At 43.4% G+C, this 12,738-nt stretch overlaps 1 protein-coding gene and 1 long non-coding RNA gene across 3 annotated transcripts in view; one reads left to right on the top strand and one right to left on the bottom strand.

Moving 5' to 3' along the window:
* The window catches only part of zfpm2a (zinc finger protein, FOG family member 2a), a 116,184-nt gene that overhangs the window by 99,516 nt on the left and 3,930 nt on the right, over positions 1–12,738 (top strand). For both annotated transcript variants that reach the window (XM_044207980.1, XM_044207979.1), the window contains exons 6-7: positions 11,568–11,774; positions 12,417–12,644. In XM_044207980.1, coding sequence (XP_044063915.1) covers positions 11,568–11,774; positions 12,417–12,644 — 435 coding nt within the window. The remainder of the gene's footprint in view (positions 1–11,567; positions 11,775–12,416; positions 12,645–12,738) is intronic.
* On the bottom strand, positions 4,306–8,169 carry LOC122881597. Its single transcript, XR_006379187.1, has 2 exons — positions 6,631–8,169; positions 4,306–5,504 (listed from the first exon to the last, which is right to left on the bottom strand). It is a non-coding gene; the product is annotated as an uncharacterized LOC122881597 (long non-coding RNA).

The following is a 12,738-nucleotide window of genomic DNA, read 5'->3' on the forward strand; positions in this document are numbered from 1 at the left end:
TTGGGGCTTTTTTGGGAGGGGGGAGAGAGACAATTTCAAAGGGTATGTTAATGGTGCATTGAATGTTGGAACAAAAGGGTTGAAAGTTTTAGGGGATCTGGCAGTGAATGTAATTCTCTGGCTATAGCTAATACGGAAAAGAGGGGATAGCAGGCTAAACCATTGGTGCAGTAGACTGGGAAGTCCCTGGCCCCAGCTTGACATTTATAACGATTTGGAGAAGATTAAAGCCGTATTACTGCTGTAGTCCATAATGTGGCTCTGTAATGAGGTGTGAGTGCATTACCGTCCTGTGGAAGTTAGCGGCTCTTTCAGACCTTTAAAGGAAAGACACAGAGAGAGCAGTTTCAAAGAACACGATACTTGACTGTACTGTGGTCATCTCCAGTGAAAGACTCCGAGGTTGGGAGCCGGAGTGAGTAAGGACTCCAGAGGCCTGCCAGTGGAAGCTGAGGCTGCCACCGTTGAAGACTTGTCAGTCTAAACCAGCTTAGTTCAGCCAGCCAGCAAAGTGTCTCAGACTGACAGGCAGCACTTTGTTATTCGGACCAGTAACTGGAGGTCCATGTCTGCCGCCTGGAAATATTTTATATTCAAATAGAAATTAGAAATGGAATGTGTTATTTCAGGCACAGCATATAGCAGTGCACTCTTTTTAAGGTGCATACAAACTCATAAGGGAAAAAACAGCTTTAGGAATACTGCCAGCTCTCTGTTTTGACAATTATTATTTTTGGCCTGGTGGCTTTTTTTACAGTACATAGTGAAAATGACAGTGGTGCCAATTCTAAAGCCAGCCACGGAAAAATGAATATTCCAAAAGGTGTTAAAAAATGCATGCGTTATCTGCAAAAATAAAAACACAGGTAATTTTGCGTTAGCGTGTGCAAATGAAGGTTGCAGGTGTCGTCCATCCATTTAAACGCTCTTTATGATGTTAATTAGTTGTTAGCGTAATTTTCCAGCCTCCGCTATCAAGCGTGAGAAGTTCAGAGACCTGCTGTTAACTGAGAGTCAATGCCATGGCACCGTTTCAAGAGCTCCCAAACAGGACGGCCAGTGATAACGAACAGGTGATGGGGCCTGATGCCTATGGCAGCAGGATATTGCAAAGACAATTGAATTCGTAGGGAGAAATGAATCTTCTGGACAGCATATCAAATGTTAAAACAACACACATTGCATGCAATTTGCTTATGCAGGAGGGTGATAAAGTGTGCTTATTTAAAAGATAAACAAAGGGGGGATCTAGTGCAGTAAATTGTGCATGTGTGTTTATTCCCTATGAGTAACGCCAGAGGTTTATAGTCCCAGACACAGGCAGCCGTGCTTTATGGCTCCTCTGTTTGTGTGATAGCAGTATTTATGATATTGGAATTTATGTTGTACTGTATTCACACTGTCTGTGTGCTAGTGGTGGTCTGTATTTACATGTACTTAAGTGGATTTGGTGTTTGTCTTGTTTTTAAGTGAATGCCTTTGAATGATGTTAGTTTTAGCAAGAGGTCAGATTAATTATCCCCTCCGTGCTTCTCAGAGGAATCCGGCCTGCCAAGGTTAAATTCAACATTCCAAGTTTTCCTCGAGGAATGAAAGCCATTCAAATAGAGAGGAGTTTCATCTCCTCAGCCCGTGCTTCAGCTAATCTTAACCCCTCGCAATAACATTTCCACTCCGGTTCCTCCGACTCCAGACATATTTGCTCTCCCTTGCTGCTTGTGTCCTGTTAAGATTTAAACAGCAAACATAAAACGTGGACGATAACCTGCGAAAAAGCTTTGGAGAGACTTGACTCCGAACATTATTTTAAAGACCAGATCTGAGAGCTCCTGCGCAGCAGTCGGGAGCGATTATCTGCTGTGATCCCTCTCTGATGCACCAAAGTCATTCATCTGCCGATCCTCCACCCCCCGCACACACACACGCAGCCCTATGCAAAGGCAGACCCCTAATCATGTCGACACCGTGTGTCAGTGCCGTGGATGAGCAAGGCCTAGAGATGAGAACGGCTCTGTAAACATGGGCAGGCAGCAGGGAGCTTCCCTCTCCCCCCACGCTGCTCGGAATAAGCAAACGGGAAGATTTAGGGATTTTGCCGGGGCCCAACTTTGTAGTATCGGCTCAGGGTCTTTTTCGATGTTTTCTGGGGTGCTGCCTATGGGATATTGTTCTTAGCTTATGAAGTGCCGCCCGCCTGTTATAAGCTCTGTGTCTTTTGTCAATAGTATTATAATTTTGGAGCTGTATCTTCTTTTTCTCCTCTCTACTCCTTTGGATTTAACTCTTGAGTATCTGCTGTGGCCCACATATTGTCTACATATTCTGTCATTGACCTTTCCTGTTGACCTCTAACATTCAGATAAACCAGCAGAATCTTTATGAGGAACTCTTATTATACTGCTGCAGCCATTTTGTCATTTGACCTCTATATTCATTGAAGTCAACTTTTTTTTCCCAGCACTGTCGATTATGAACTATCATGACAGACTAGTAAATCTAGTGTGCATCAACTGTGTGCATTCCATAAACAGGCTAATACAATTGGCTGTATCAAATGGGATGTATATTAACAACAGTCAACTGTGCTCTCTCCACTGTCAGGATTCTATTATGGAGCATGCTCCCGCCCCTTGTTTTGATACAGCGGTAATTTAAAGACCGATCTTAATTGACTTATTTTTTCCGCATGTCTGTCGGAGCTTGTGCATGCACTGCAATAAGAGTCTTGTTTCTTTATTGGGCCACACACAATGTACTGAGTTCAATTTTACCATTCATAATGAATGCAGCCTCGCCATTCAAATGCAGCCATAAGCACACAGCAGATAAGAATTTAATTAAATGTAGATTAAAACCAAACAGGAAAACACACTGGCTGATAATTTTTTATCACGTCCCCTGGTCATATTTTTTCCCCTCATACTTTCGACTTGTTCTTCCTTGGGCTACATCTTTTCAGCTTGCCAAAAGTGGCAAAACACCTCACACATCTCACCGTGGCGCCTTGAGATTGTGTAAAATGCAAAACGAGGGGCGGTCACACGATTAATCAGAATCCTCGTGTCTGGGGAGGATGGAGGCTGGCGGAGGATTGAGGGAGGGGGTGTACAGGGGTGCAAAGAAGGAATTAGTTGCTTCATCCCAAATTTGCATCATATTCCAAAGGACAATCCCAGCACTGTAGGCAAGGGGAAACATATCTCGCTCTCTGCAGGAACAATTAAATATTTTCTACAATGCTGAATAAATGTCACCTTCAGTATCAAATTGTCCATACTTGCTAAACATGGTGTTACAGTGCCTCGAAAGCATGCCTGAGCAGAGAGAAACCGCTATTTTAGATGTGGACCACAGCCTAAGCTAACATACTGTAACACACATTCAGAAGCTGTTCACCTCAGGCACTAATAGTGTGTTGAACTCCACTGGGGATACTAGTGAGCAAGAGAAACTACAGCCTTGTCAGGGATTTCCCACTATTGAAACATTACACCCGGGTGCTCAGTTACATATTAAACACTTTTTTTTTTCAAGAATTATCCCCTATCATGTATTTGAATTATTATGAAAAGTGACAGAAAGGCCTTCTAAAATATCAGAATGCAGCTCTGGTGTTAATGCTCAAGTATTTAGATTTTCTTTTTTTCAGAAGAAATACATTAATTTCCCACCATCTGGTGTACTTATCATGTAGCATATTTCACTTGCATCCAGCTTTTCTAACCTTTTCAGACAGCTGTTGGCTTAGACATTTACCTGAAACACTTGAAAGGCAAATTCTGCTCTTCTGCATGCATGCACAGGTTCTCAATGATGTGCTCAGAGTGGAAAACACAAAATTTGCATGACTGTAAATTATAATTTGGAAAGATTTTGTTACTGTAATATTACAGATGCTGCTATTGCATTAGCAGAAAGGTTAGAAACATGGTCTTGGTAACATGGCAGTGGACTTTAGCACACCTCCACAGCGGCTGACACCGCCGTGCCGCTGCCTGCCTGGCTGTGCCCGTGCCCGCCTGCCCACCGCGCTGGTGCTGCATCTCAGTTCCACTCTATTACCCTCACGCAGGCGATTGGCCTTTTCTGTAGGGAAAAGAGCAATTTCCTGTCGCAGTCTGTTTGATCAAGTGCTAAACCCTTGTGATCAATAGAGAGACAGATGTCGGCTCCAGATGGCCGCGTGGTGATACCTGGGGCAGCGCGGGGGCTTGCCAGGACGACAGAATGGCAATGAGCAAGGGCAGCGGCTGTGCTCCCGATGTACCAGCCACCGAGACACAATGTGACAAACGCAATTAGGCCTTTTAGCTGCAGATTATTTATTTCTCTTGCAAACCGACAGAAAATTTAATTAGCACATACTTTAAGCAATATGTAGAATTACAGGGGTGCAGAGACAGAGGGCATGCTGGGAAGTTGCACCAGTGACTGGTGTGTGTATGTGTGTGCCAGAGTGTGTGTGTGTGTGTGTGCGTGTGTGTGTGTGTACTCTTTGTGTATTGCTGTGCTGTGAACACCAAATTAGAATGCTTGTAAATAAGGTGCAGAAACACGTTGCAAAAGAGAAATAGGTATGTTTTAAGGCACAAATCAAAGTATTCATGAAGAAAAACACATAACTTCATAAATTCCATTCCTCGTGACCAGATCAATAATGTTGAATTTCAAAATGGATGACAGGTGCATCTCTCTGGCTCTCTGTCCTTCTGGAGAGGAGGAAAATAACTGCCAGCACCAGAAGGCCAAAATAGACCTTTCCAAAGAGGAGAGACAGAGGAGGAGAGAGGCTCCCATTTTTTAGACGGCAAGCATTTGCATTAGGGCTGGCATCCACCATACACCCCCACATACACACACACACACACACACACACACACACACATACACCCACACACTTAAAAACACACAGACACAGACTGGCCAGCCAGTCCATGTGGCGTAGGGCCGGAGCCATGTTGGAGGAACCACTGAGGCGCGTGGCGATGGCGCACTGCTCTCCCAGGAAAACCAAGCTCACCGGCGTTGGCCCTCCGCCGTTCACCTGCTCCCGCTGAGGCATGATGGGTAGGGGGACATGGGCCATGAGGCCGCAGCTGGAGGGAAGGGAGGGGTAGGGTTTGCTGCGGTGCTCAACACAGCGGCGCCCTGTCACGAGGGGTCTTCTGGTCCCATTAGCAGGGCTTGGTCAGGACGGGCCCCCAACCAGCCTGCCGCCACAGCAGGGGCCGCAGTAAACACATGTCGACTGGCCACAACCAGGACACAGGCAGCACTACCCGCAGAGAAGGATAGCTAATAGAGTGCTCAATGGAACAAACCTGTCCAAATAAAGAATAAAGCAGAGCGGAGCGGAGAGGAGCCAGTCAGAGCTTTCCTTTAATAGTCTACTCCACTTTACCGTGGACAGGGAGGAGCTGACTGTGTGTGTGGCAGCTAATGAGGGAGAACAGCTTTGTACTGTAGGAATTTGTGGCTGGTATTGTCTCAGGCTGACAGGACACCTGCAATATAGAAAGTGTAAAATGTTCTCAATAGCCATTTACTGTTTACGGGAGAACAGTTAATTTGTTTGGAAAAAATTAAAAGGTCTTAGAGGATTTTTTGTGCATCTTAAAATAGTTTGTTTAAAAATGATAGTAAAACAGGTGAGGTTTAGAGTGTTAAATATTTCACCATATAATACATTTCAGTAGAAAATAAATACATTTGTATGGGAAATTGAAATCTAAATATTCAAGCTCTGCCGTTGCACTCTAATAGAGCAAAAATAGCTGCTAATTCGCATTTCTATTTTTTTTCTCCCTCAAAATGATTACAACACTATTACCAGGAAAACACCCCCTTGCCAGTATCTATCTCACTGTATTGAAAAAGCTACATGAGTCTGCAGAGACTAGCCAGAGAAACGTTGTTTAATTTCAAAGTGAAACATTAAGTTTTTTCTCAGTAAAACATTTGCTGAATCACATGATTGGTAGATTTTTTTTTTTCGACTGTTTTTGTGACGTTCAAACAATGCTTATATGTGTGCTGAATGACATTGTTTGGTGCGCTGTGCTGCTTTTATGTCTTTGTTGCCTGTGAATGTATACTATTGAGAGAGCGCCGTGTATGAGGCTCCCCTGGGAGGACTTTTTAATTTGTGGATTCTGACCCGCGTGCCATTCGCTCGAGGCCATCCATGAGCTCTCAGTACTGGCTATATCTGCAAAAACACTTGATGCTAAAATTAGTCTGGACGCTGTAGTGCAAAAGGAGGGAAATCTGGGGCTTTGGGGTGTCAGGCAAGACAAGGCAAGTCAGGGCTCTGTAAACACATATTTACTAACAGTATTTATTTCCCTGGAAAATAGGAGATTGTTTTTCCTGCTATAATTTTGACATTTCAGAAATAAAATATAAAATGTGTTAAAAAGTGACAAAAACATTCTGGCATGCTCGATTACTGTCGTTACAGAAATGCAGCAACAACAGACAAAGGATTATTAAACATAAAAATATTATAGAACATTTTAGTCCCACATTTAAGCTTACACAATGTAATTTTCAGGCAAGTCAAAATAAGGTCAGAAGAATGCCTTTTGATCCAAATACATTTCTCATGAGAGTAAGATCTTTAGCACCTACCTGCAATGATGTATAGGCAGACTGGCGTCTATGCTGCTCTGCCATGTCTGAGGTGTCTCTGCATCATCACAGCAAAACATCCACCAGCTGCAGCTTGAGCATGAGAAGAGTGCCTCCTAGTGGCCGAGACGAAACATGAGAAGGAGGAGGCGGAAGAGAGTGAAGTAGAGGGAGAGAGTCAATCTGTGTCAGTGCCTTAGTGAAATAATAGTAGAGTCAGCTAATTCTAGTTTAGCGTTCCGTCAATAATAGTAAACTTGTTTGACCCTGTGAATGATGTTCCCACTCGGGTCTAGCTCAGCGTTTTCCTTTCTGCCGCTTGCTCCGGCTCGGGATTGTGACGGCCAGGTTGACAGCCATGAGTCATCCTAATGTGTTCGACTCTGATGATCCAGAAACAGTCCAAATATTTACCAGTATTCATGAGGAGGCTTTGTTTAGTGTTTGTCACAGCACCGTCTGCTGTCAGGTGCAGATACAGATATTATTCATCCACGATTTGTGATAAATATTTCCACAAGATCCAGGGAAGTTGACGGGGAAGTTGTTTTGTGTGTGGCGCTGTCACTTACTCCTCCTATGATAAAGCTTTGTTAAAGAAAGAAGTGGAGGTTAACAACATGCAGCTACTTGATATTCGTAGGTGCGAGGAGCTTGTTCCCATTTGACCAGGAGGAGTTGGAGCTGATTTGAAGACAAGAAGAGTAGAGGTCTTTAATTACAACCCTCTCTGTGGCTTCAGGCACCACTAGCCTCACTTCACAATTAAGACCAGCACAGAGCCAATAGACAGAGATGAGAACTTTAAGGGGCAGAATAACCAAACCAAGGAAAGAAGAACTAATCAGCACCAGGCTTGACAAAGGAAAAGTTGACTTGCGCACTAAATCTGGAAATATAGATTTGAAACTTTTGCTCTTTAAAATGTATAAAATGGACATCAAGCGCTTCTATGTGTGTATGTAACAGATTTTGTTCTTAACCTCCCCCATTTGTCAAAGTGCACCGTGATGCTTTATAATACATGACCCCACGATGCATGCAGATAATGCCAATGGGCCACTGTTAGTTTTCCCAGAAGCCCCATTCAACCCCCCCCCCATAATACGTGGCAGTGGTGCAGTGGGACTGTACTCCAGTGCTGTAATGGCCTCTGCAACGGTAATGTGTTTGGACAGATGGGAGAGGCAAGTGCTGATGTGCTTAACTACGCATTTTACAGCTAAACTATTAAAGAGTTGTGCTGTTTACACACCAACATTTGAATACCTGTCTTCAGGCCAGTTTAATTATCCGGGCCCTTCTGTTATTTCTGCTGCTTTGTTGTCTCTCAGCTTTTGCACGAGGCATGAGAGATTTGTTTGCAGCTTCATTAAGATATGGTGGTGGTAGCCGTTTGCAGGGAGCAAAAAAAATAAATATTCCCGCTCAAGTATCTCATACTCTATTCTCCCTGCCTACCCCATACATACAGATACCGTACACATCCATTTTCTTATAAAGTCATTTAAAGTGAGAAAATTAAAAAATGCCCTGTGATGCCTGCACTTTGAAATCTCTCGGGGCTTTAGGCAAAGGGGAGGGGACACACGCCCTGAGTCCCTGCGATTCATCCTGAGACATTTGATTAGTTTATAAGTACTTATAGGGGGAAAAGGGTTTGCATTATAATTTTGTTTCATGAATTCCTTCATATGTTCATCTTCAACTGCACGTTCAAATAGAACATTAATCAAAGGGAAGAGAGGGAAGAGGGCATTTAGCCAGCAGAGCCATAGTCTCGGGGCCTCAGTGAGCTGGTGGATATGGTATTGAGAGACTGTAGGAAGCAGTGGTTTTTAATTATCTGGACTACGTACAGGATGCCGTTTTTGATTGTTTTAATGAGGCAGCTGGCCTATTGTCTCTTCTTAATTCCTCCATTGTTTTTAGAATATGTCATAGTTCTTTATTCTTTTATCAGGTGCTCTGCAGGAGGATTTAGACAATAGCCTTCATTCCAACTGCATTGGCCACTGCACAAAGGCAGCTCACTGCAGACAGTTAACAGGCAAACAAGTGCAAATCACAAGCTGCACTTTTCCCAGCCTTATCCCGAGTTTCACGACTTATGGTTTTGGTCTTTCGTTCTAACTCTTGACCCCCCCCCACTGCCTCGCTCCCTCATTCATGCAGATCATGCCATTGTCATAGGTGGCTCACCTGTGCTTCTGTGATTTAAATCACCTGTCATGAAAAGGCTGTCAGAGGGAAACAGCCATGACGAATCTGTCGACAGAGCTCCTTCATGGAATATTGATTTTGTCTGTAGCCCACCTGACACCTCTGTTCTGAGGTGCATGAAAATGACAAAGTAGTAGTGTATGCATTGGTCAGTACATACATGCAGTGTAGGTATGCATGTGCACTTGATTGTGCAAATGTTGTGGCTGCACAGTTTATCAAACTTTGTATATTTAAGTTTTAGATTCCTAAATGACTTATGTGAAATATTGATATGAAGCTGCACAGCTAGGATCGTGATGCAATATAGATTGCAAAAAATTGCAGTAAACTGTCACAGTTCTGAGAGAAACGTACGATTTCTAATTCTGATGACAATGTAACTGTAGTTTAAACCATAATCCTGCAGCCAGAGCACATGTATCTTTCTACCTTGTCTTGGTTGAGTGACTGTAACAAGTGCTGCCTCAGTGTTTTGTGTAGCTCAGTAAAACTGGGACATGCAGTCCTACAACTCACTTCCAGCATTCTCACACACAACAGATGGATCTGTAGCATTCTTGGCTGAAGAGATCCAATCTGAGTGCATATTCTGCTGTCAAAATGCAGCAAAACATTTTCATCAGACTCCACATAATCTACTTCATTTCAGCTGAGGGGAGCATACAGTATCTTTGATTTGGACTGATCCAAAAAACATTGATTTGTATCTCAGTATCAGGGCCTAGTTCATAATTCTCTTTGTAAACTGAGCGCGTCTGAACTAAAAGATCCATTCAGAGAGAAACTTTTGTGGCTATGACTGCGATATATTCCCCACCATTGTCAGTGGCAGTTTGTATCTACCTTGATGGTAACTTGGGCAGACAGTGGAGAGGAGTTTTGTTATTTTAATTAGGAGATAAAAATTCAAAGGGCCTCTCCAGGCAGTGTGTGGTATGACAGAATCAAAACGATGAAGTGGAGCGGCCTGAAGTGTGTGTCTCGTCACAGCAGATTGGCCGACAGATAGGCACTGCTCTTTAAAGTGGCGCAGACATGCACACGCTCATGCAGGCACATACACACACTCATGGGGAGGAAGCCTGCACACAAATGGGACTTTGAAAGATAGCATATTTTAATACTATTTCACTCCTTTGACACGTTTGTGCTCGTCTAATTTTCAGTGCTTCACCAGCAGATAGGAAGGGCTAGAAAGGTTTTAATCAAAACAGCGATGTGAAATCTGAAATATTCAATTTTGAATTGAAATAATAGGGCAATTCATTCTAGAAACTTAACAATGATTTATACATAATGCATGACATAGTAGTGTAAAGTCATGGTAGATCTGTTTCCATCCCCTAGTTTTCCATTTCTAATAAATCCACAGAAAAGTGGATTGTTTTCATACAGAGCCTTACTCAAGCACTTTCACTGTGTCTACAGGGCGGTTTTGAACCTGGTGATTCATAGGTTTTGTGTAAACATGAGTAATCAGTGTTCCGCATGTGTGGGGGCTTTCTAGCTGTGTCCCCCTGCCTTCACACCTCTCCTCAGGACTCTCTTTATTCTACATCAGCCAGGGCTCAAATCACATGTCCCCTCTCAGCCTGACACTCCGTCGGAATGTTTGCACATCTTTGAAAGCTAACAGCGTGCTTTAATTAATTGTCCAGCTTTCCTCAGAAACAATGTCCTAATTCTGCCATTTAGCAGGAGCGTATCATAGTTTGTTGTTATCTCCCCAGCCAGATTTCTGTAAATAGTCATATTAAAAACTTTAATCTCTTCAATGGAAAATGAAGTGCAGCTGAAAAGCCTGTCATGTGCTGAGATAAATATTATCTAAGCTAAAACCTTCACCGCCCCCCCCCCCCTTCTTCCTGCCCCCTCCCCCTTTCTCTGACTTAATGAATATGTTCAGAAGATTTCAGAGGAATGCTTAATCCCAAAACACAACAATCTAATAATGTGGAGGACCTGCATCAGTGTTCTAGCTGACAACAGCACTGTAGGCCACAGTTTACCCCAGCTGAGGTTTGCCTTGCTTCTGGATATGAGCGCCAGTAGCCTAAAAAGACATTTGAGTGACAGTTTAAAAAAAAAATGGGTTTGTTCACCCAAATTACAAAAAAATATTTTCTCATTTACCTTTAGTTGTATAGTTTTGGTTTTATTTGACCAGAGTCTTAGATATGTCTCTAAGATTTCTGCCTCCGAGCCAAAAACAATGAGGTGAATGGAATTATATTTCTAGTGCTTATAGCATTGAAAAACGCTGAGAAACAGTTTTCATTGGAAGTACAGAAAAAATAGTCCTTATGAAAATGGTTCCAGAGTAAGGTGGGCACTGATTTTGGAAAGTCATGTTGCTGCTGAAATTTTTAAATGTCATTTTTCAATTTTCAACAAACAAAATTCCATTTACCTTTATTGTATCAAAAATCTGAAAAAGTGAGAAAACCTTTCTTGTCAAAATACAATTAAGCCTCTTATTTATTCTAGGGAAGATACAGTTTCACATTTTTATACTTTTGACCAATCCACTTTTTCAGCATCCAGTTTCAATTACTCACCATTGAAATACTGAGTCTTTGAGATGTTGTGCACACCATCCAAGGCACACATAAATTTAATTTCTTATGTTGCATAATGCCCTGACATTTATTACTTAGCTTTCTCTTCTCTCGCAGCAAGCATTTAAATGTCTCTATCTCTGTTTTGTCCAGGTGGCCAACTGTGGTGCACCACCACCAAGAACATGATGGAGGGCGAGGAGCTAGTGGCGTTTGCGGTGGACTTTGACTCGCGTCTGCAGGCGGTGAACCACATGTCTCTGAGCGAGGGCATGTACCCAGCCAGGCTGCTGGACAGCATCCAGCTCCTGCCGCAGCAGGCCGCGATGGCTTCCATCCTGCCCACTGCCATCGTCAACAGTGAGTGTCCACGCACCAACCCGAGTGCACATACACAGAGCTGGAACGAGACGTGCTTTTGTTTAGACATATACAATCACACATGCATGCTCTTGTTCTTTCTCCCTTTCTGTGTCTCTCACACACACACACACTAGTCCACAGCCTGCACTCAGTCACCTGCTTAACAAGGAACGTCGTCTCCGCTGGGCGTAGATTAACCCAGATGAGTCTCTGCACTGGAGATAAGAGCCATCGACCTTCAAGTTTTGGGTTCACATAAACACACTGAGGCTCGAACTAACGTGTTAATTGCAAAATACACGCCTCATGCAAATAGTGTGTTTGTTTACTTAGCGAGGGCTATCTGGGTTCAGCTCAACAGGGAGGCTTCTGTAAGCAGATGGTCCAGTGTTCTTGTTTGCCCTTGAGAAAGGGCACCAACCCAGTGGTAGCAACACAGCGATATGCAGCAGCTGAGGATTTGGTGGAAAAGCCTTTTAACACAGGCTTTGAGTTTCAGAACTGTAGTAGAAGTAGAGAAGAGGAGTATGTGTATATGCATGTGTGCAAGCTCTTTATCTTTATACTTATGCATAAATATGAAAGTACTGTATATATGCTGATATCATGTCCCCTTTGTCCCCTTCTGTGTCCCTCCAGAGGACATCTTCCCCTGCAAGGCATGTGGAATCTGGTTTCGGAGCGAGAGGAACCTGCAGGCCCATCTGATGTACTATTGCAGCGGGCGACAGAGGGAGCCAGAAACGGTCGTGGAGGAAAACGACACTGGTCCCCACCAGACCCCCAGTATCTGCCCCTTCCCACAGTGCAACAAGAGCTTTTCCGGAGCCAGAGCCCTGGAAATGCACTTGAGCACCTCACACAGCGGTGAGTGACATTGTCATGGATCAAAGAGTTTGTGCTAAGGGTGTGTGTAGGGTGCTAGATTAGAAACTAGATTTACCACAAAATAAAATTTTAT

Source organism: Siniperca chuatsi, linkage group LG9 (assembly GCF_020085105.1).
Source record: "Siniperca chuatsi isolate FFG_IHB_CAS linkage group LG9, ASM2008510v1, whole genome shotgun sequence".
Classification (NCBI taxonomy): Eukaryota; Metazoa; Chordata; class Actinopteri; order Centrarchiformes; family Sinipercidae; genus Siniperca; species Siniperca chuatsi.